At 36.4% G+C, this 20,217-nt stretch overlaps 1 protein-coding gene across 1 annotated transcript in view; it reads left to right on the forward strand.

Moving 5' to 3' along the window:
* Window positions 1–20,217, forward strand: part of PAPSS1 (3'-phosphoadenosine 5'-phosphosulfate synthase 1) — a 49,190-nt gene that overhangs the window by 15,491 nt on the left and 13,482 nt on the right. The window contains exons 5-10 of the mRNA XM_049815464.1: window positions 436–554; window positions 8,524–8,637; window positions 10,558–10,669; window positions 13,652–13,857; window positions 16,124–16,259; window positions 17,724–17,992. Of these exons, the coding sequence (XP_049671421.1) occupies window positions 436–554; window positions 8,524–8,637; window positions 10,558–10,669; window positions 13,652–13,857; window positions 16,124–16,259; window positions 17,724–17,992 (956 nt within the window). The remainder of the gene's footprint in view (window positions 1–435; window positions 555–8,523; window positions 8,638–10,557; window positions 10,670–13,651; window positions 13,858–16,123; window positions 16,260–17,723; window positions 17,993–20,217) is intronic.

The raw sequence follows: 20,217 nt of genomic DNA on the forward strand, positions 1-20,217 counted from the left end.
AATTCCTTACTCTTCAGAGTATTGCTTGGTGGCTTGAGTGTAAATTTACTTATATATTGGTCGTTCAACATCAGGCTTTGTGTTAAAAACAACAATCACAGCTAACAATGAAGGACAGCTGATGGATGACTAACTCTGGGTTGATGTCCACAGTCCTTCTACCAGTGCTCCTTTCTTTATTCACAGTATAAATCAAATAACTTCACCAACAAAAAAGTGCTATGTATGTGCTGCATACAGTCACGTAGTAGGATTAGCAGATGGTCTTAAAAGAAAAAAAATGATTTCCCTAAGAAATCCTGTATTAAGGAAGCTAAAACTCTGTGCTCTTGCCTGTTGTGTTGGTTTATGTCTAGAAAACTGTTTGTGAACAATGTTAAAATGGAGTCATCTTTTGGAAAAAGTCAGTTAAGATTTTTGTCTTATGTTCTGTAGGTTTTACTGGGATTGACTCAGAGTATGAAAAACCGGAAGCACCAGAGCTTGTGCTGAAAACTGATTCCTGTGATGTGAATGATTGTATACAGCAAGTTGTGGAACTTCTTCAAGAAAGGGTAAGCAGAAATACAGACATATTTTAGTAACTTTTTTCAAAGAATTTGTGCCTGCAATCTGAATGTATGTGCTGGTAAAAGCAAAGATAGTTTTTAGGAGTTAAAGGCTTATACGTCTTTAAATTCTAGCTTTTAAACTTGTCCTATTGCATGTTTCTGTTTTAAACATTGCAACAACATTGATCTCTAAGTGAAATATGATTTGGACAAGTGGAAAATTAATTTATATTATCATAACTGGTAACTGGAAGGGAGAGAAGGCTGTCTCTGTTACAGAACCAATGATGAATGCTGAGTTTAAAATTGGTTGCTAGCATTTGAAGGAGTCTGAAATTTCTTACTTTGTCTCTATAGCGTACAAATTAATATATACTGCAGATGTGAAGAGATAGGGAGGCACTTACACAGTAATTTGAGATGGTTTAAATAGGGGCTGCTGTGGTTGTGTCTGGTTTCCCTTGTTTCCACTGTTTTTCTTGTGCTAGTAAAAGTGGTCCTGCACTTTTGTAATGACCAGTTCAGGAAGCTGATCCTCTTGACATGGCTGAGTTGAGTTAATGGTTCATAGCTTCTGAAAAGGTAGGTCTCTTTCCTTGTTCATGCCTGCAATCTATACCATCACTTTTGAAGACTCTGGGCCTCCTCCTGTTGTCTGATAAGTGGATTCAGCTCATTACCCAACCTAAAATAAAACAAACAAACAAACCCACAAAGAAAGAAACAAACAAACAAACCCCAACAAACCACCCACAGAAAACAAAACAAACATACAAAAACCCCAAGCCGAAAACTTACTAAAAGTGAAGGCAGCCGTGAGATGGGTTTATTATCTTAAAAACCATACCCCCAGAATTTGCTAATCTTCCTGTAGAAGATATGTGTCTCCTCACATTCTTATCTATAGTCAGTGGGTAGTGGGATGACATTTCAGACAATTATTTTAATTTAGATACTCTAGCAGACAGTTCTTCATGTTTTTTTTGTGAGGTGGATGTTCTGGAAATTTAGGGTGTAGGCAGTAGCTTGAGTAAAGCTCCACCAAGTGTTGAAGTTGGTACAAGCAAGAGACCTCATCACGTAGCCAGCATGGAGTTAATTTTCACCCTCTGTGTCAGTACAGGTCTGGAGAGATTTAGTCTCTTGTATCTAAATTTTCAAGAAAATTGTTAATAGATAACTGCTTTCTCAGGAGATAAGACAGAAAACCGTAGCAGAATTCTAGATTTTTACCTTAATGCTCATCTGAATATTTTTTTGGAAGAAAAAAGGAGGGAGCTGTGTAGGAGTCCTACCTATGGGAGGTGGCAGTTCCTGACAGTGGGAGGCCCTGCACCTCCTGCTCAGAAGAACAATTCAGTGTGTTTCATAATTGTAGAAACCAATGTCACGTGTGCCAAGATAGTGATCCCCTAAGTCTTGCATTGGTACACTTGGTACGCAGTGCCGAATAATGGCTCCTGGCCCAGTCAGCTTTGCTCTGTCCTTTGCTTAAGGCACATTTTAGCACTGTTTTTCCTTTCTTTGTAGACAACAGTATCATGAATGCCAAGATATCTTAGTGGTTGCATACTTTAATGAGAGACAATGAAACCAAGGCATGGCTGAACAGGCACCTCTTGTTCTCAGGCCATATTAATACAGTGATATCTTGAGAATATAATTTCTGTAGGTTTTCTTTAGTTGGAACAAGCTGTGTCTGTGGTGTTCTTTAATAATCCATTGTGATTACTAAAGAAAAAGACCATTGGCCAGCAGCACTAAAAATAATTTGGAATGTTTGTTTTGTTTCAATAGCTGTGAAAAACTTTGGGAAGAAGTCTGCTCAAAGTATTGGTAATCCTTGAATTTCAAGGACTGTTTTTATACTAGTTCAGACAGTAATGTGAGTAAAGAGAAGACAGCTGGAACTGTATAAATGTGTGTTGACATAGACAGATATACACACACATATGTTTATTAAACAAGAATTTGAAACATTGTTCTTTTATAGGTAGTGGAATTATTTGTTTCTTAGAATTTTTCATAATATTTGAAAAGAACTCTGAAACAAATTTATCAGGTCTTTTCCAAAACCATGTTCAATTGTTAATGGAAGAAAAAAGGAGGTAACCACACAGAAATAGGAGTAATAAGCAGCTGTCGAATCTGGAAAGTTCTTTTGTCATATAACTTGGTTTTGAGGGCCAGCTGGTTTGGTTTCTTTGCATGTAAATGCAGTAGATACTTCAAAGTTCGCTTTAGGGACCTAGATTGCAAGGTACTGATGAGTATCTCCTAAAGCTACCAAGTCTGAGTCACATGAAAAGTTCCTTTTTTTTTTTTTTTTTTTCATTTTCATTTTCCCAACTGTTTTCAGTACTGTACAAATCAGTGCTTGCACACTTTTTTTTTTTTGTAACTCAGTGTGGCTTTTGAGCTTGATAAATTTGGCTTTCAATCTGCTGATATTTTCTAATGGATTCAGACAAACCTAGTGCGGGTGTTGGGCTGTAAAGATTTCATTGTTTTCATTGTTTTTCCTGCCAACAAATATAGCTGATCTAGCCCCTTGCACAAAGTTCGTATTTCCTTACTACGGAGTAAGTTCAATATTTAGCCTGGAAAATATTTTCTGAAGAAGTCATAGCTCAGGAACGCCACCTTTATTGTTAAGGAAGTGCAAAAGTGTACAAGGAAAAAGTTGCATTTCCTGTAGGTAGCTTTAAACTTTTAACTACCTTTGTATAAAAGTCCCATTCTTAGGGACATTAACATATGGCGGCTCTGCTAATATCACCCCCCCAAACTGGAATCCTATTATGCTCTTCTGCTACTATTTAGATCAATCCACTGTGAATGTATGAACTTTCTGTCCCTTCCTCTATCTCCCACCCATCCCCCAACAGTTACAGCCAAGTTCTTATCTAAGCTTAGCATTATACTTGTGTTTGGGAAGGTGGTCCTCATGGTGTCTTATAGTACTGATTTCCTAGCTTTATTCGCACAATTATCTGCAATTGTATTCAAATTCTGTATTTTGGAGTGGTGAGAATTTGGAGCAGAGTAGAAGTTGGGGGTTGTTCTTTGTTGCTGTGGTTTGTAAGATCAGTCTCTTGTTTTAGGATGTGAAAGTTGAGGCTGGTGGTTCCTGGAAAATATGTAGAAATGGATTCTGCTGTTCTGTACATCTGTTCAGTTTTGTTGGTTTTTTTTTGCCTCAGATTATACTGCAACTATCACTGTAACGACACAGTGATTCTCTCTGGAGCAAAGTTCTAAATCTTGTGTAGTTCCTCATTCACTTATCAAAAATTTGATAACAAAGAATACTCTGGGTGATCACCCTCATCACCAACATGACTTACAGCAGGCTCCAAAACATCTTTCAGTATTTTTTTTTTTATTGAGAAACTTGCAAACATGGGAGCTTAGTATTTTTAATATCTGTAACGTTCATGTAGAGCAGGCATTACAGGTCTTCAGCCCACTTTTTCATTATTTGACTGTAAATTAGGCACTCAGTAGAGTATATTTGACACAACTGATTATACCCAGCTGCTAGCTAGGTACTGAGTAATTATTTGATATGAAACTTTGTTTCTTGTCTCCTCCTGCTTTCAAAATCGTTTCAGCAGAAAATTTGTACGAATACAACTGTTAGTTGTTTGGACGTACTTCAAACCAAACACATACAGCAAAAGGTGATTGGGTAAGACTAGGATTCACAAGACAAAGTGCAGACCGTGGGGATTTTATAAGTGGTTTATAATGCTGGAAGTGAGCATTTGTGTGAAATATAGTACAATGACATTAACTTGCAGCATGCCTACGTTTTAACCTTTATATATGCTGACATTGTGTGGAATAACTCACCTTTTTGATAACTGAACAAAGTATCTCTCTTCCTAAGACTTGAGGAGGATACAAGAGAACCGAAATAAATTGTTCAGCATTATAAAAACATTTGTCAGCATTATGAAAATACATGTCCATGCAGCAAAGGAGGCCAACTGCATACTGTACTGTAATAGCAAGAGCATAGCCAGCAGGTCGAGAGAAGAAATTCTGCTGTTTTATGTGGCACTTGAGACCTTATCTGGATACTATGTCCAGGTTTGTGCCCTTCTCCCTCGCTTAGTAGGAGACAGACATTGATGTACCAGAGTGAGTTGAGCAGGGGGCCACTAAGATGGTCAGGGGCTGGAGCACATCGCCATACAAGGAGAGGCTGAGGGGAACTGGACTTATTCAGCCTGAAGAAGAGAAGGCTAAAGGAGGTCTTGTTGCTGTTTCTAGCAGCCCAATGGAAAGGTATAGAGAAGATGAAGACTTTTCTCAGAAGTGTACAAGGGTAGGATGAGGGGCGACAGGCATGAGATGAAACATGGGAAATTCAAAGTAGACAGAGGAGGAAAAAGGCCTTTCACTATAAAGATGATCAAATATTAGAACAAGTTGCCCTGAGAGTTTGTGGATACTCCATTCTTGGAGATGTTCGAAACTGTATGGGCCAAGTTCCCAAGCAGCTTGCTATACTGGGATCAGTTTTGAGCAGGAGGCTGGACCTCCGGAAGCCCCTTTGTGATTCTCTGATAAGGTTAATAGTTATTTTGTGTAAGAAGCTGGGATAAAAAAACCACACTCTGTGTAAAGGATATGCAAGATAATACTTTTAGATTTATACTGTTACAATGAAGATTTAGACACACAACAGTAAAGATGTAAGCCAGAGTGAGCAGAAATGAGTATAAGCTTTTAAGCATAATTTAACCCCCCCCCCTCAGTATTCAACTTCTGTAATTCCCACATCAATAAAACATTGATTTCTTCTCATGCTTAGGAAAGTAAGCAGAACTTCCTGTATTTTAAATTATGGATTTCCTATTTTTGAGGTAGGTGTGCTTTGGTTGTGGTTGTTTTCTTCTGAAAATATACAAGTTAATGTTAGAGAAATTGTTTTCAGTAGCTCAAATTAATAAAAGCATGTATAATTTTTGAGTTGTTATTAAAGAACAAGCTTCAGTTACATTGAATTGTGTAATCTTGAAATACTGTGGTGGTGTCATTTTTGTTACTTATTTCTTCTCTTGTTTTTTAGCTTCTGTATTCTGGGAAAAGGCACAGACAAGGTTTTGGTTCAGAGCCATTCCATGTTAATTGCAGAGACTCCAGTTAGGCAACAATCATCCAGTTAGATCTGCTGACTGATACGTTTGTTATGAGTATTTCCTAAATTTTTTCAGTAAAAATTATTTAGGTCAATATAGATATATTATGTAAGCTAAACATGACTCATTTTGATGAAAACAAATGTGTAAAGGATGTCTTTACACATTTGAGAGAAACAGCAGTGAATGGCTAGGGTCAGAAATTCCTCTTGAAATTCCTCTTGTTGGCACAAGAGGAGGAGTGTTTCTATGGTTCAAGTGAACTTAAAAAAGTGATAGAACACAACTGATGGGCAGAGAAGTGGCCCTCAGTCCAGAAAATCGTACCTTTCTCTGTTAAGATCATGGCTGTCATTGCACTTGTCAGTTTTCCCTGTACTTAAAAGTACTGACAAACTTCCCTGCAAGCTGTAGGTACCAAAACTTCAGTGATTGTTACAGTCAAGCAAATACCTCTGGTTTGTTTTTTTCATATATAAATAATTAAGTGGCCTCGCAAATCAATTAATATGAACTTATAAGACTAGTCGTTCACTAATGTAAATTGGATGTCACTTGTGAATGCCCATCTACCAGAAAGTTGCCTGAAGGCCCTTTCCTTACAGACTGTTGAGAACATTAGACAGCATCAGCAAAGAGCCTACCACCACAGTCTGAGGTGGCACGTTCCCATAAAGCATCTAGTATATTTTTATTATTATTTTGCCATTGTTTATATGAATGCACTGAGAAATAATAAATATTGAGGAACGTTGCGTAACAAACATGCTTTGGTAGAATTGACCTTTGAGTAAAGTTACTACCTTAAAGTGGTCACTAGATGGCTTGCTAACCTAGCATTTTCCTAAAATTCGTAGTTTAAAGACCTATAGATTCCTCTTACTGCTGCGTTTTTTGGTTGTTTTTGGTTTTTTTAATTTAAGGAGTTGTTTTAAATACCATTTTTATGTCTGCAAGGGAGTCTAGGTTTACTAATCTTACAAATTCTCTAAATGTCTGACTCAGTGTTGCTATAACTGTCTTCAAGCTGTTTATATTCTTATAATGAGGTAGGTTGTTGACAGAAACTGCGTTGTGAAACCTTTTTCTCCGTTGTTTTGCCCATTAGTGGGACACTAAAACCAGGATAATATTTGAAGAGACCTTTTTAATAGGCACACTTATTTTAAGCTTTTGATGGTTTGTAAAATTAGGACATTCTAGCATGGTAATGGACTAGGATCCAGAGGGGAATCTGTGAAGCAGCATAATGTGTACTCCGTCATTATACTTTGCTTGTAAGGTCTGCTGTTCTTTACAGCAGGCAATACCTTTATTTGATTCTGGGCTTATTGCTGTGGTAGGAGTCTGCTGCTACTCTCCTGGGCTGTAATGCTGCTGCTCAGGCAGAAAAAATAGAAGGCAGGTTTTGTCCTAACTTACTGTCTAATAAAATCAGCTTCCCAAATGGTGTCTGATATGTAATGGACTGAGCTTTTCCTCATAACATGCAATTTCGAAGTGCTAGTTTAATTTGTGTTCCTTTCATTTGTCTTTGGATGAATGATGTAACAGCCAGTGAGACTCCCCAAGTCTTTTTACTCCTGCAGTTATTTTATCTCCCACTTACTTTCATCATCCCACTGCCTTTGTTTTACTTTGCATGGAGGTAGTGCCTAATGTCTGATAAATGCTTGGATAAGTGCTTTAAAATTCTTCGGCAAACTTTGTGTGTTCTACAGGCATACCTATTTACTCTGGGCTGCATATACTGGAAAAATAAAGATTATTTCTTTATTCTTATTATACATCTGTATATACTTTGCTGTAAGGGTGAGCTTTTTTCCTCAAAAAGCAAAACATTACTTTACAAAAGTTTCCAAAACTCTGAAAAACATATTTTAAAAAGAACTGTCAGCTGCTTTGCACCGATTTTTTGCTACTGAATATCACTGGAACATTTGACTGGGTTTTGACATTTTACACCATCTTTCATCAGAGGAGACTCTTTAAAGTTTTATCATGATGGCCTTCTCCCTTCTCCTTTTTATTTAAAAAAATAAATAAATTATATTTCTATCCTTATATTCATATCTTATGAGAAGTTTGAGATCTTGAGCATTGTGGATTGTCTTGTGGAGAATGTCTTGTTTAAAAAGCATGGAGAAAAACTATATTTTTTTCAAATAAAAACCTGATATTCTGTGGTATTCTGGTTATAAAACTAGACTTCAGTTCATTGCATATACATATATATGCACAGATGGCCTCACATTTAAATGTTCTAAGTGTTAGTGTATAGATTAGGACACTGGTCTTCTGTCATTAGCTGTAGGTAATACATTTAATTTGTGCTTCTGTATTAACCACTTTCAGTTGAGAAAGATTTTTTTTTTTACCTCCATGTTACCAATTCTAATATACGTTGTATAGTGAATGACTTATATTTATAAATGCTCAGTCTCTGAAAACTTTTTTTTTACTTCTCTAGCAAGAGTAAAAGCATAGAGCCTTTCTGCTGTAGATAATGTAGGCATTAAGTCATAAAAACTGTGCTTAATTCAACAGTTAAACATTTACTAGGTAAATGTTTCATGGGGTACTTAAGGTTCAGAAAAAAATCTCGTCAGAATGTTTCACTTTAGTTACTCAAGCCAGCAGCCTGGCTAGCAATATATCATAATCTTGGAACAGTGCTGGTTTTTAGATGATTAAAAATTATTTAATGAATAAACTCTTGCTACAGAGTAGTGCAACATTAGAATTTTACTTCTTGACCACGTGTTCCGTGTCCAAGAAGCATTCTGAGCAATCATTAAGTTCTGTTTATTCCTTTTACACAGGACATTGTACCAGTGGATGCCTCTTATGAGGTGAAAGAGCTTTATGTGCCAGAAAACAAGCTACAGTTGGCCAAAACTGATGCTGAGTCTTTGTTAACCTTGGAAATAAATAAGGTATTGTGTCTTAAGTTGTCTCATTGCTGAAGTTGAAAGACAGTCTAATATGTTGCTCAGCAGAAGTAGATATAGTCAAAATACCTGTACTGGTTACAGAATGTATCTCGATATAAGTTTCCCTCTTTTCTTGAGAGAAATCACAGCATCTGTGTTTTCTTTGATCACTTACTAGAGATAACAATTGAATCTTTGTAATTTCATAAATAATGTCAGATATAGTGTTACTTAGTTTATCTCAAGCCTGGAGATTAAATTTACAGTGACTTCTTCCCCTGCCTAGCCCCCTCCATGGACTAAACCACGCCTGGCATGTCTTGTGTGTTTCTAGAAGAATTACTAACTTTTTTTTTTTAGTTTACTTACACAAACCATTTTATTTTGAATTGTAATGACTTAGAAATACGAAGGAAATCAGTTACTGCTCTTGATTGTCCTTGTTGGTAACCTTCAGCTGAATGATAGTAACCTTATAGACCAGGCTCAAACAGTTGCAGATTTAAGTCTACAGAGAGATGATCAGATCTACTTTATTGGGTTTTTTTCCTGATTAGAACATATTAATGCTACTTTTCTAGCTTCCAGCAGAGAAAATGTGGAAAAGTATGGATCAACTTGATCAACTCTGTTCTTATTTTGGTTAAATGCATTATTTTCTGACTCGGATAAATTAGGCAAAGCTGCTTCTGGCTGTGTGTCTGTTCTACCTCATCTTCTTTTTCTGAAGAATTAGGCCTAAACACAGATACAATTCATGAGTTTTCTCACTGGCTTTTTGACAAAATTACTAGAACTTAAAGCTAAGCATTTGATAGAGGAGCTGACTAAGCTCAGAGTTGAGCATCTGCAGTGAGTAACTTGACTTTGAAAGACTGAGGTGACATACTAAGCACTGAAATAAATAGCTTTAAAATTTGCCTAGCCTTCTACTACTACTAAATTTTAATAATTCCTTTCATTGTGTCTTACTAGATTCCTTTCACATATGTCTGTAGAACTATTTATTGCTTTGAGGAATAAATATTTAAGGTCACCATTACTAAATTTCTGTACTGTTCTGTTCAAAATTTCCCCCTCCACCCCCTAACAAGCGGTTTGTTTAATATCAAGCAAGTATATAACGTGAGCTTGGAATGAAAATGTGTATTGTACTTGACTCAGTGTAAATTAAACAGTGTGATAAAATCAGTTATGCACTTTACAAAAGTGCATGACTGTCCTTGTCAAAGACTTGACCAAGTCTTAGTAATGCACATGCAGAAATAATAGAGGCCACACACTAAGTCATAGTGTGGCTGTTTAAGTGCTAAGGAAGGAAATTCCCTGTAAGCTGATAGCTTTTAAACTAAACTAAGTACTAGTCCTGAGAGAATTTTACTTCTAGATTGTCTCACTAGTTTCTGCAATAAAAATTTTCTTTCTAATACGTTTTAAGATTAGACCTCTTAATATTCACCCCCATGATTCTGATATTTTTGTAGTAATTGTATGTGGTGTTTTTCTTTTTTTTTTTTTTCCTTCTTTTTTTTTACCTCTTGGTTATCTTGCATTATTCAAAAAATAAATGCAGGTGGGACTCTAATACTGTTAAGTTGAACTTTATCAAATGTTTACAAATGAAGTTAGTTGTTGTGGGTGGGTTTTTTGTGTCGCTTGGTTTGTTTTTTAACACATGGGAATTTGATCTACTGTAAGGACTGGAAAATAGCAGAAAATATGAACAGTGAGTAACAAGTTGTTCTTTTTTTCTTACTTGTAGAAATTTTGAATTCTTTGTGATTAAAAACTGTGATACTCAGAAATCTTCCGTTTATACTGTCCTGAATTTTATGGGTAAATCATGATCTATTATGATTAATACCTGATGTCAATCATTAAGCAGCAACTCTTATCTACTCTGTTTCTCCATTTCTTTACAAGGTGGATATGCAATGGGTGCAAGTGCTAGCAGAAGGTTGGGCAACACCCCTGAATGGCTTTATGAGAGAGAGAGAATACCTCCAGTGCCTTCACTTTGACTGTCTCCTCGATGGTAGTGTAGAACTTACCATTTGTAAAACTGAGCAAACTAATCCTACTTCTAAAATATTCTCGATGCTTTGCTTAGTGGTGGTGTGGTAACATGTTATCAGGCTTGTGCACAACCTGGGATAAGAGAATAGAATATCACAATCATCAGTTTTAAACGTGATGGTTTTATTCTTTTTATACCTACCATCATGTTAGAGTTTGAATGTCTTGTCTTTTTGCCTTTACAAAATTGTATTTTTCAAATGATTTAATTTCTGAAAAACATTTAAATCTAAAGTCCATGTTTCTAATTTGTTTTGAAGAAATTGATTTTTAGAATTCGAAATTGCAATTTAATTGCTCTTTAGCTCTGTGTGCCAAAAGATTTGGTCTGTAACAGTAATGAAGGAAAGGACAACAAACTGACTTGAGTGCTGGAGCTATTGCAAGTATGAAATCAGAATATGAGGAGGTAGCTTGAGTATAGACAATTGTCACATGTAACTGAATTACTATGACTTAGTAATTATCCTGTGATGATTTAAATGAATATATTTTATTTTGTGTTACCAATTGGCTAAGGACAAGCATTAGTTAAGGTAGTCAACAAGCAAGAATGTCCTCAGGTTTTGGAATTTCATTGTGATCCTCTGTCATTTTTCATTTATTCCTCTTTGAAGACTCTGTTTTTCCTCCAGCCTTTTAGGTTCTTTTGCACTCTCTAGATCAAAGAGTGATAGTGAAAATTCCTGTCTCCTCACTTCTTTCTGCATTACTTTTCTCTTGCTGGAGACCAAATAGCAAAAAAAAAAAAAAAAAAAAAAAAAAAAAAAAAAGTCACTTGTCTCTTAGTTCTGTGATCCAGACATCTGTTGTCCCTCTTACATTTTCTAGTTCCCTTTTCTATAAGTCTCTCGGATACTATCCTAGGCAACATAATGCCATCCTGTTATTCTGGAGTATCTAAAATTTGCAGTATTGTTTTGGACTGCTAGTTTTGTTTTCATTCCATTTGCCTTCTGTGTGTCCATCCATGTGAAATGTACTCTGCAGATGGCATGCTATGCATTCAACTGCTAAAACAGCTTTTAGCTCCTTATTCTGCCCTGTCGTCTTCTGTAAATCAGAATTTTTATAAGGCTTTCAAGACCTTGTATAGGTGAATGTTTCGGATATGGCAATATAACAAGTTTTTAAACTTCTCTTGTAATTGTTTTTAGCACCTCATGTATGCTGTAAAAAAATATGAGTAATGAAAAATAATGAATAACTTATTGATGGAAACAATTTTCAGTCCTAAGCTTGTATAGAACAGTCATGTTCCTCTAGATGCTACCATATTTCCTCCTCTTAGATATCTACTGCAACATTTAAGTATGCAAACCTTTTTAGAAAAAGCTGCTTTGCTACTTGAATCAGTGGCAACAGTTAAGTCAAAACAACATCCTGAAAGTTTCCTGCCTGCTTGGTATGTTAGTTGTGGAGTCTCCCAGCAGCAGTCATTTTCCAGAGTTTTGATTTTGTAGGGAGGGAGACTGTTTAATACCTGCAATGCATCTCATCTGAAATAGTGTCTAGCTGACACTGTGCTCATCTGTCACATAACAAACTCACTCCATTACCTTGCCTCAGTCTCTCATTTGTATAGCTAAAGAGAGATGTCAAAGATATGATATATTTTTTATTGGTCACTGACAAAATTTTAATAATCAATGGGTTTGGGATCTCTTCCCAGTTTGAAATGTTTACTTACTTGTTCCAAAGCAAAAGGATTTTTTTAATTATCAAGTTAGGGGTGGCGAATCACCTTCTCTGTGAGTGTTGCCAAGCTCAATTTTATGACTCACTTGCTTTGAAAATAACTTCGAGCACTAAGACTGAACTTAGAAGAAGATGCACAGCATGCTTTTCATTTTGCATTATGAAGGAAGGAGGGACCTATTTTTCCTTTAAACTTCATCCAGCGTCATAATTTTTAACTTCCTACCACACTTATGGTAAAATTGAGAGAACGTTATACAAATGTATTGCTCAAATAACAGGGAAATCGGCCTTATTTAGAGTCTTGGCCCCACTAAAGCCAGCAGCAAAACCCCCATTAACTTCAAGGTGCCCGTGACTTTTCTCTTGGAGACCACCCAAAACTTTTGCATTTTTGGCAAGTGTATGCTCATTAGAATTCAAGCCTTTTATGAAACTTAGAGTATTATTCCACTCGGTTTCTCATCTCACTCTTGCAGTCAAGAAAAACAAGACTTCCAGTATCTAGCAGTGAAGTAAATGCTTAAAAATGAGGACCACACATAACTTTAAAATTGATATATTCTTTTAGTTTTAGAAGTAAAGTAGCTGGTAAGCTTTCAGCTGAACAAACTGCAAAATGTCTGCCTGACTAACCAGTTTTTTCTGAAATATATATGCTTGAATCTGAGTACAGTTTTAAGTAAACGTCAAAGTCACCTTTTGAAGTAGTTGAATTATATATGCTAACTACTTGGGTGTATTTGGCTACTTCTATCACGTTGAACTTTTCTTATGCACCAAAAGTATGCCTACTGGGAATGCTATTTCCTTTTTACTCATTAGCCACTCCAGTAGTAATCTTGCCTAATAGTTTAGATGCTCTGTTTAAAAATGTCAGTTGTGTATTTCTGCTTACCCTATAGCTTCTTGAAGAAGATATTAATTTGAGATCCCCAAAAAGTAGTATCCTCACAGTCTAAAAACTTGTATGCAGCGCTAAGTACTTGCTATTTTCAATACTGTCTTTGCTCTTTCTCAAACCTCAGTGTTTGCACATTTTTATAGCACACGTATCTTATGCAAGAGTTTATTCTAAAGGTTGCTTTTAACCCCTGTTAAAATAAGTACTTGAAATACCTGTTGTGTGATTACACTTACAGCCTGGAGTATAACTTGTTAGGAGGGTAGATTTTCGCAGTATCATTCATGACTATTACTAAGGACAAGGGCTTTTTAAAATTTTTTTTATTTCACTCTGCAGGGGGAGTTATTAATCTGTCCGTGCCTATAGTGCTAACGGCTACTCAAGAAGACAAAGAAAGACTGGATGGGTGTACAGCAATTGCACTGGTATATGAAGGTCGCCGTGTGGCCATTCTCCGGAATCCTGAATTCTATGAGCATAGGAAAGAGGAACGCTGTGCTAGGCAGTGGGGAACAACATGCAAGGAACATCCCTATATCAAGGTGTGTGTTTAAAAGTTGAAAATCTAGTCCTATTAGCTGTACTGTTTGTGGAGCTGCAAATTAAGTGAAGTGATGTCTGTGACTGGTGTGTTTCAACACCAAAACTACTTTGAGAAATAACTAAAACATTTGAGCAGAAGCAAAGATGATTTTTTTTGTTCTCTGCAGCTGTTGAATAGTCTGCCCTTAGTGTGAAAATCTAATGTCAATATGTGTGACAGAAGAGGGAACTTTGCCCTCTAGTGTGCCTAGGACACACATCCCTCTGTGTAGCCAGATGGATCATCAAAGCTCCTTAGTGAGCAGATATATGCATTGTGAAGGCAAGAAAACTTCTATTCTGCCTGCATGCGGAGCACGTGAGAGCGGCCTGGTTTAGATGCTTTTGAAATAGGCCCTGTTTTGGAGAGTTCATCATTTCACTCTCTGGGGAGTTATTTCCCATCTATTGTGTTCAGTATGTTTTATTGTCTTGACCTTATGTGTATGTCACTTTGAAATATTCTAATTGTAACATACTCATTGCAATGCTGTGTTTGGTTTTGCAAGCTGATGTAGATGTTGCATCTTAGCTCTGCAGAGCCAAAATGTTTCTTTCCCCATTTGTCTCTAGTGTCCTTTTGTTTAAAACTATGATTTAAAATCAGATAAAAAGAAATCAGGCAAACCTCAAGTTATGAGCTTGCTCTGAAAAAGGGAAAGCCTTCGATGTGTTCTAAAAGTATCTGTGTGACTAATAGTTACACATACGTGAAAACTATGGAATTTTTTTACTTCTTTATTTTATTAACGTGTAATCAATTTTTTAATTAATGTGTAATGACATTCTTTTACTGACTGAACTTGTATGCAGGAGTATATCTGAAAAAGGACATCTGCTAGATGCAAGTAAGAGTGTTCTGGAAGACTTTCAAAGCCCTTGATGTGCTCTGCGCTGATGAACATAAGATTACCTCTTTATTGAAAACTTAACACAAATTTAAGAAATTCTAAGAAAATCTCATACAGACAAGATTTGAATGACTTGTTATATAATACATTAGCAATTACAGAATGACATGGCTGAAACTAATGTAGAAGAAGAGGAACTATGTTCTTATGTCTGTACTGGAGTGTATAGCAGTATCATGACAGCACATGAATCTGGTGGCCCTTCTAATTAATCAGAAATCTTTGGATGCCTGAGAGTTACTGTAGCACAGTTTTCTCATCTTCATATCTTTATCACACCTTCCCCCCACCTTGGTAAGATGTCAGTCTAGCATTTTCTTTGAGAAGGGGGTGGTACTGTAGCATCATTTAATTCCAGCAGGTCCTCTATCTCAGTGCAAAAATAAATTGAAAAATCCACACTTAATTTTAACATCTTGGCTTGTGGGTTTAGTATGTAATGTCTTATGTTGTATCAACATTTGTTGTCATCTTTAAATTACATAAGGCTAATAAAGCATCAGAAATTTGTATGAAACTTGGAAGTTTTTTGTGGGGCCATCTTCAAAAGCAGGTACATTCTCAGAAATTACAAATCCTGAGTGACTTCTGTGGCCATTGCTAATGTATGTTAAGCAGCTTGCCGTAATGCTTTTTGATAAAGGGTGAGGTGATATTTGAAGATATCAAAAGAACTCTAGTGAGTGTATGTTGCCTTGGTAAATTGCTACTATGAAACAAATGCAAAAGCTATCCTACTTCAACGATTCTCATTTTTATTTGTAAATTAAAGTGGGTGAGTAGTTAATCAGAACCGTTTTATATGTTATTTTATTGCTGACTTGTAAAATCTTGTAAACTGCAGGGTGATACTGGAACTGCATTTGCTTTGGCCAACAACAATAAAGTGTGCAACTTCATTGCACTTGATATATCAGGCTTTCCAGCCACTATCTCTTCTTGTCACAGAATAATGTTGGTTAAGAATACTGGCTGCTTGCTTTTCTATATATTAAAAAAATCCTTGACTTTGAAAGAAAGGCATATGCCTATGGAAGATTTGTGTATCTCTTCCACAACATGGTATAACATGTCTGGACTATGTTCCAGTGTTTTGTGGTTTTGGGTTTTTTTTTGTTTGTTTGTTTTTTTAAAACATTGATGCTTGACTTGAGACTGTCAAATAAAGTTAGCCCAGAACTCTTCCCTTGGTAAAGATGTGCCCCCGTTGCAATGCTCTAGGTGCTCAGGAGAAGCTGACAACCAATCCTAACAAGGATTTTCTCTTTTTTTTTTTTTTTTTTTCCTTGTTTGTGTTGTTTTGTTTGTTTCTTAGATGGTTATGGAGCAAGGGAACTGGCTTGTAGGTGGAGATCTACAGGTCCTTGATCGTATTTATTGGAATGATGGACTTGATCAATACCGTCTCACTCCAGCTGAACTAAGGCAGAAATTCAAGGAAATGAATGCTGGCAAGTAATTTTTTCTTGTTCTGTTTCTTCCAGCAAAGATTTATCCAAATGTCTGCTGCCTCAATACTACAGGGGCTAGCATTGTTTCAAGGATGAAGATTTTGAATGCTCTCTTAGGCAGCATTCTTTGCCTTTTACTGGTATTAATTTTTATGATCTCAGGCATTGCATTGCCTAAATACGCAAGAGAAGCTGGTAGTGCCTGAGGTTTTGAATTTTATCTTTCCATGCACACTAGACATGTTACTAGTGCAAGAAAAGATAATGTTAAAATGTGGTAGAACATGATTTTAAAATTTTCAGGTTCGGCTAAAACTTTAGAGGTATGGCTGAGTGCTGAGCTTTCATGCTTTTTTATTTTTAAGTCTGTTCCATGCTGCTTCTCGGGAGCAAAGCTTATGACAGTAATGCAAGTAGACTGGTGCAAAGGGAAATGTATCACAGTTAAAAATTGTGAGCTAACTGCTAGCTTTATGTTGCAGAAGAAACAAATCAGTTTTTCTCACGAAAGCAGTTGTGTTAGGCAGATAAGTAAGAGGCTGAGTAATGTCATAAAGCAGAGAACAATCAAACATATTGCCTTCATTGTGGCAGTGACTGCCAGACAGCTGCTAAGCACTTCTTAGTTTGAGGGAAGAGATTAACATCAAGAGTGCAAACCGAGATTGGTCCTGAGCTCCTGTCTTTTTTCAATGTGGTCAGTATTTCCAGGATCTTTGAGGTACCAGTCTTTGTTTTAGCTAGCCCATAAACAAATATATTTGATACCTGAAAAAACCCCTGTTCTCTAGATTTCATTGTTTCCTTATTGGGAAATCTCTTAGTTATGTTGATTTTGCCATCTTGCAGGGTACCTTAGTTCATCTTAATTTGGAGAAGGGAGAAATCCTGGTTGTGTCAGGGTTTGTCATTGAACGGTTTGTAATACTTTGAAATATCAGTTAGCCTTGCTTTGTTCTTACTGTGCATAAACTCTACAAAGCTATTTAGGTGAAGGAAACTTACTAAGGCACATTAAATCCCCCTTCATCTGTTTTGTTGCAAACATGTCCTTTTGTTCTCCTGACGATACATTGAGCCTTTAAGACAGGTAGCATAGTTTTATTTCCTCTTAGAATTTATTTTATATGCTCATGCAAGTGAAAAATCCAAAGAAAAGATTATAGCTATTGGAGAAACTAGAGTAATTCTGCGGAAATCTCAAAAATAAAGGAAGCTGATTTGGTTTGAGGTTTGTTTTTTTTTTTTTTTTTAGGATGGTTGGTGTTGGTTTTTTTTAGTTTTGCTTACTGAGTATAATGATTTTATAATAATTCATAATTCACCTGTGACTACTGCTATTATACTTGTTTAATAGAGTTCAGAGGAAAGATTGTACTGTTTGAAGATTTTTCTATGGTTTGTATAACTCCTGATAAAATAGCCTGCTTTCCTTATATCTTTTGTCTGTTTTTTTCTCCATAGATGCTGTCTTTGCATTCCAGTTACGCAATCCGGTGCACAATGGGCATGCTCTTTTAATGCAGGATACTCATAAGCAGCTTCTGGAACGTGGCTACCGGCGCCCAGTTTTACTCTTGCATCCACTTGGAGGCTGGACAAAGGAGGATGATGTTCCTCTCATGTGGCGCATGAAGCAACATGCTGCAGTACTGGAGGAGGGAATCCTGAATCCAGAAACAACAGTGGTTGCTATATTCCCTTCCCCCATGATGTATGCTGGACCAACTGAGGTAAACGCATCAAGAGTTTAAAACAAAACAAACCCTCTTTCATAGTGCACTTAAGTATTTTGTGCTATGCCTGACATTTGTGGATTGTGGTTTTTTTTAATGGAGAGAAGAGACTAATTTTCCTCGGGAAACCAGACTGTAAGGGCTCCCTCTGTCATCAACCAAAACATTCTTTGATGAAGAATTCTCTATATTGGAGGATTTTGGTGGAAATGGTGGGAGACAATATTGCATTTATGTGCTCCTTTCTTTACAGTTAAAAGGGTATGATAATGAATTAATCCCTCCTCCTTTTTTACAGACTTTTTCAGAAGAAATTATAAGATCTGTTAGGACAACTATTTGAGATGTTGAATGTTAGGATACTTAAGTTTTATGACTGTTAAGCAAAAAGTTTGTATGTTGGAGCACTATACACAAATCGGGGGCAGGGGGTGGAAGGCTTTGTTTATTTTTTGGCAAACTTAATTCAGAGAGAATTGTTTCAAGGCTTTTGTATGAAATAATTCTTTGGCAGCACACTGTTTAGAAGCCAGGTCTTGGGCTGGAATCCCTAGAGGCTTGTGGGAAGCAGCAGGGAGAATTAAGAGCGCTCATCTGAGGGCAATTCCTTTAGGGGATATTGGTTCTCCATCTCGTTACCCCCTCCCGCCCCATGCCTCCATGAGTCACAGGAAGTTCAAATTCTGACCAGGCTCAAGAGGTTAACTCTGTGGTAGCTTTTTGATAGATTGGAGATCTCACCAGTGGAATTAAATTAGACAGGTGGTGCTTATTTTCTGCTGGCCAGTTGACTGATCAAACAGAGCCTTTCAGTCCAGATAAAAAAATGTAGTCCAGATCTAGTTGAGGCATGTAAGCAAGTTACTGTAGGGAATCTTGTACTGTTCCCCATAGACTTTTTGTGAGAATTAACAGAAATCTTCTTCTTTGGTCTTGTATTCATAAGTATATGAGGAGGAACAAAATCCACAATCCTTATTCTGAACAGAATTAGAGCTTTCTCCTAACCTATCTGGCATTTACAGTGACCTCGGAGTACAGCCTGACTAATGTTTGCAGCCAAGTAATAAGAGAGACTCTTCCTTTAATAATTTTCCATAGGTCATTTAAAAGACATTGGTAACAGATTTGTTTCTGTAGCACAAGTGCTTTACAGAACAATAAGCAGCTGTTGGTATGGTTATCTATAGGATGGATGTGGCCTTCCAGTCTGTAAAGATTTTAAGACATGTTTTATGAGCATCAATTTAGCATTTTTATATTTTTAACATTCTCCTGATAATTACCTTGGAAGAAAAGAAACAGTTCTCTAAGAAAAAATTCTGTATCAAAATGTGATAAATTCACCTGCTTAGGAAAGTAAATATTTTCTGAAGTAGTATGGATGTATAGAAATGGGACAAGAGCTGCTAGCTTTGTGTCTCAAACATACGGTTTACATTGTTCTAAACTGTTTTAGTCAAATAGCTTTACTTATTCAAAATGGAGTTCTTACTTGCTGCTACCCAAATGACAACATGAAACTTAAATTTCTTAACTATGCTAGAATAGTTTCAGAAAATATGCTGCTAGCTGCTGTGGTATGCTAGAATTTTGTGTGTATGGCCCACTCTGTGCTTGTAACATAAATATTAAAATTATTAGCATAGCTATCATCATCCAGATGCTTCCATAGCACCCTATATGCTTGAATAGCAGTGGAATCTGTTGTGTGTGATGTCTGGCTGTGGTCAGGATGAAAACTGATACCAGTGGTACCTTCATAACTCATGACTGGTTCCTGATTTCATTATCTGACTACTGATTTACAGAAGTGTGTCCATATCAACTGCAAAACTTCCTCCTTGAATGATTTCTATAACAATTAGTTATAAAACTAGTGTAGAACTAACAGTTAGTTACTACTTTGAAAAATCACTTTTAAGCTTCTTGCCTAAAGCTTATTAACATAGAACAGCATGCACAGTGACTAAAAGATGAAACACTTTGATTTTGTTTTATGTAAAGATTTGCAGTAGGCAGATGCAAATTTTTTTTTTGTAATGGAAGGAAAATTTATCCATCGTTGTCCATTTACTACACGGTAGTGGCAGCAACTTTTGTCCTATGATTTGTGGGTTTCTTCCCCTCATGCCTCCCATTTTTTTTTTTTCTTCCTTTAGTGCTTGACAGATGTTTTGACAAATGTTTATTACTGTTCAACTTGTGAAGCTATTTTACAC

This window comes from Accipiter gentilis, chromosome 12 (genome assembly GCF_929443795.1).
Source record: "Accipiter gentilis chromosome 12, bAccGen1.1, whole genome shotgun sequence".
Taxonomy (NCBI): Eukaryota; Metazoa; Chordata; class Aves; order Accipitriformes; family Accipitridae; genus Astur; species Astur gentilis.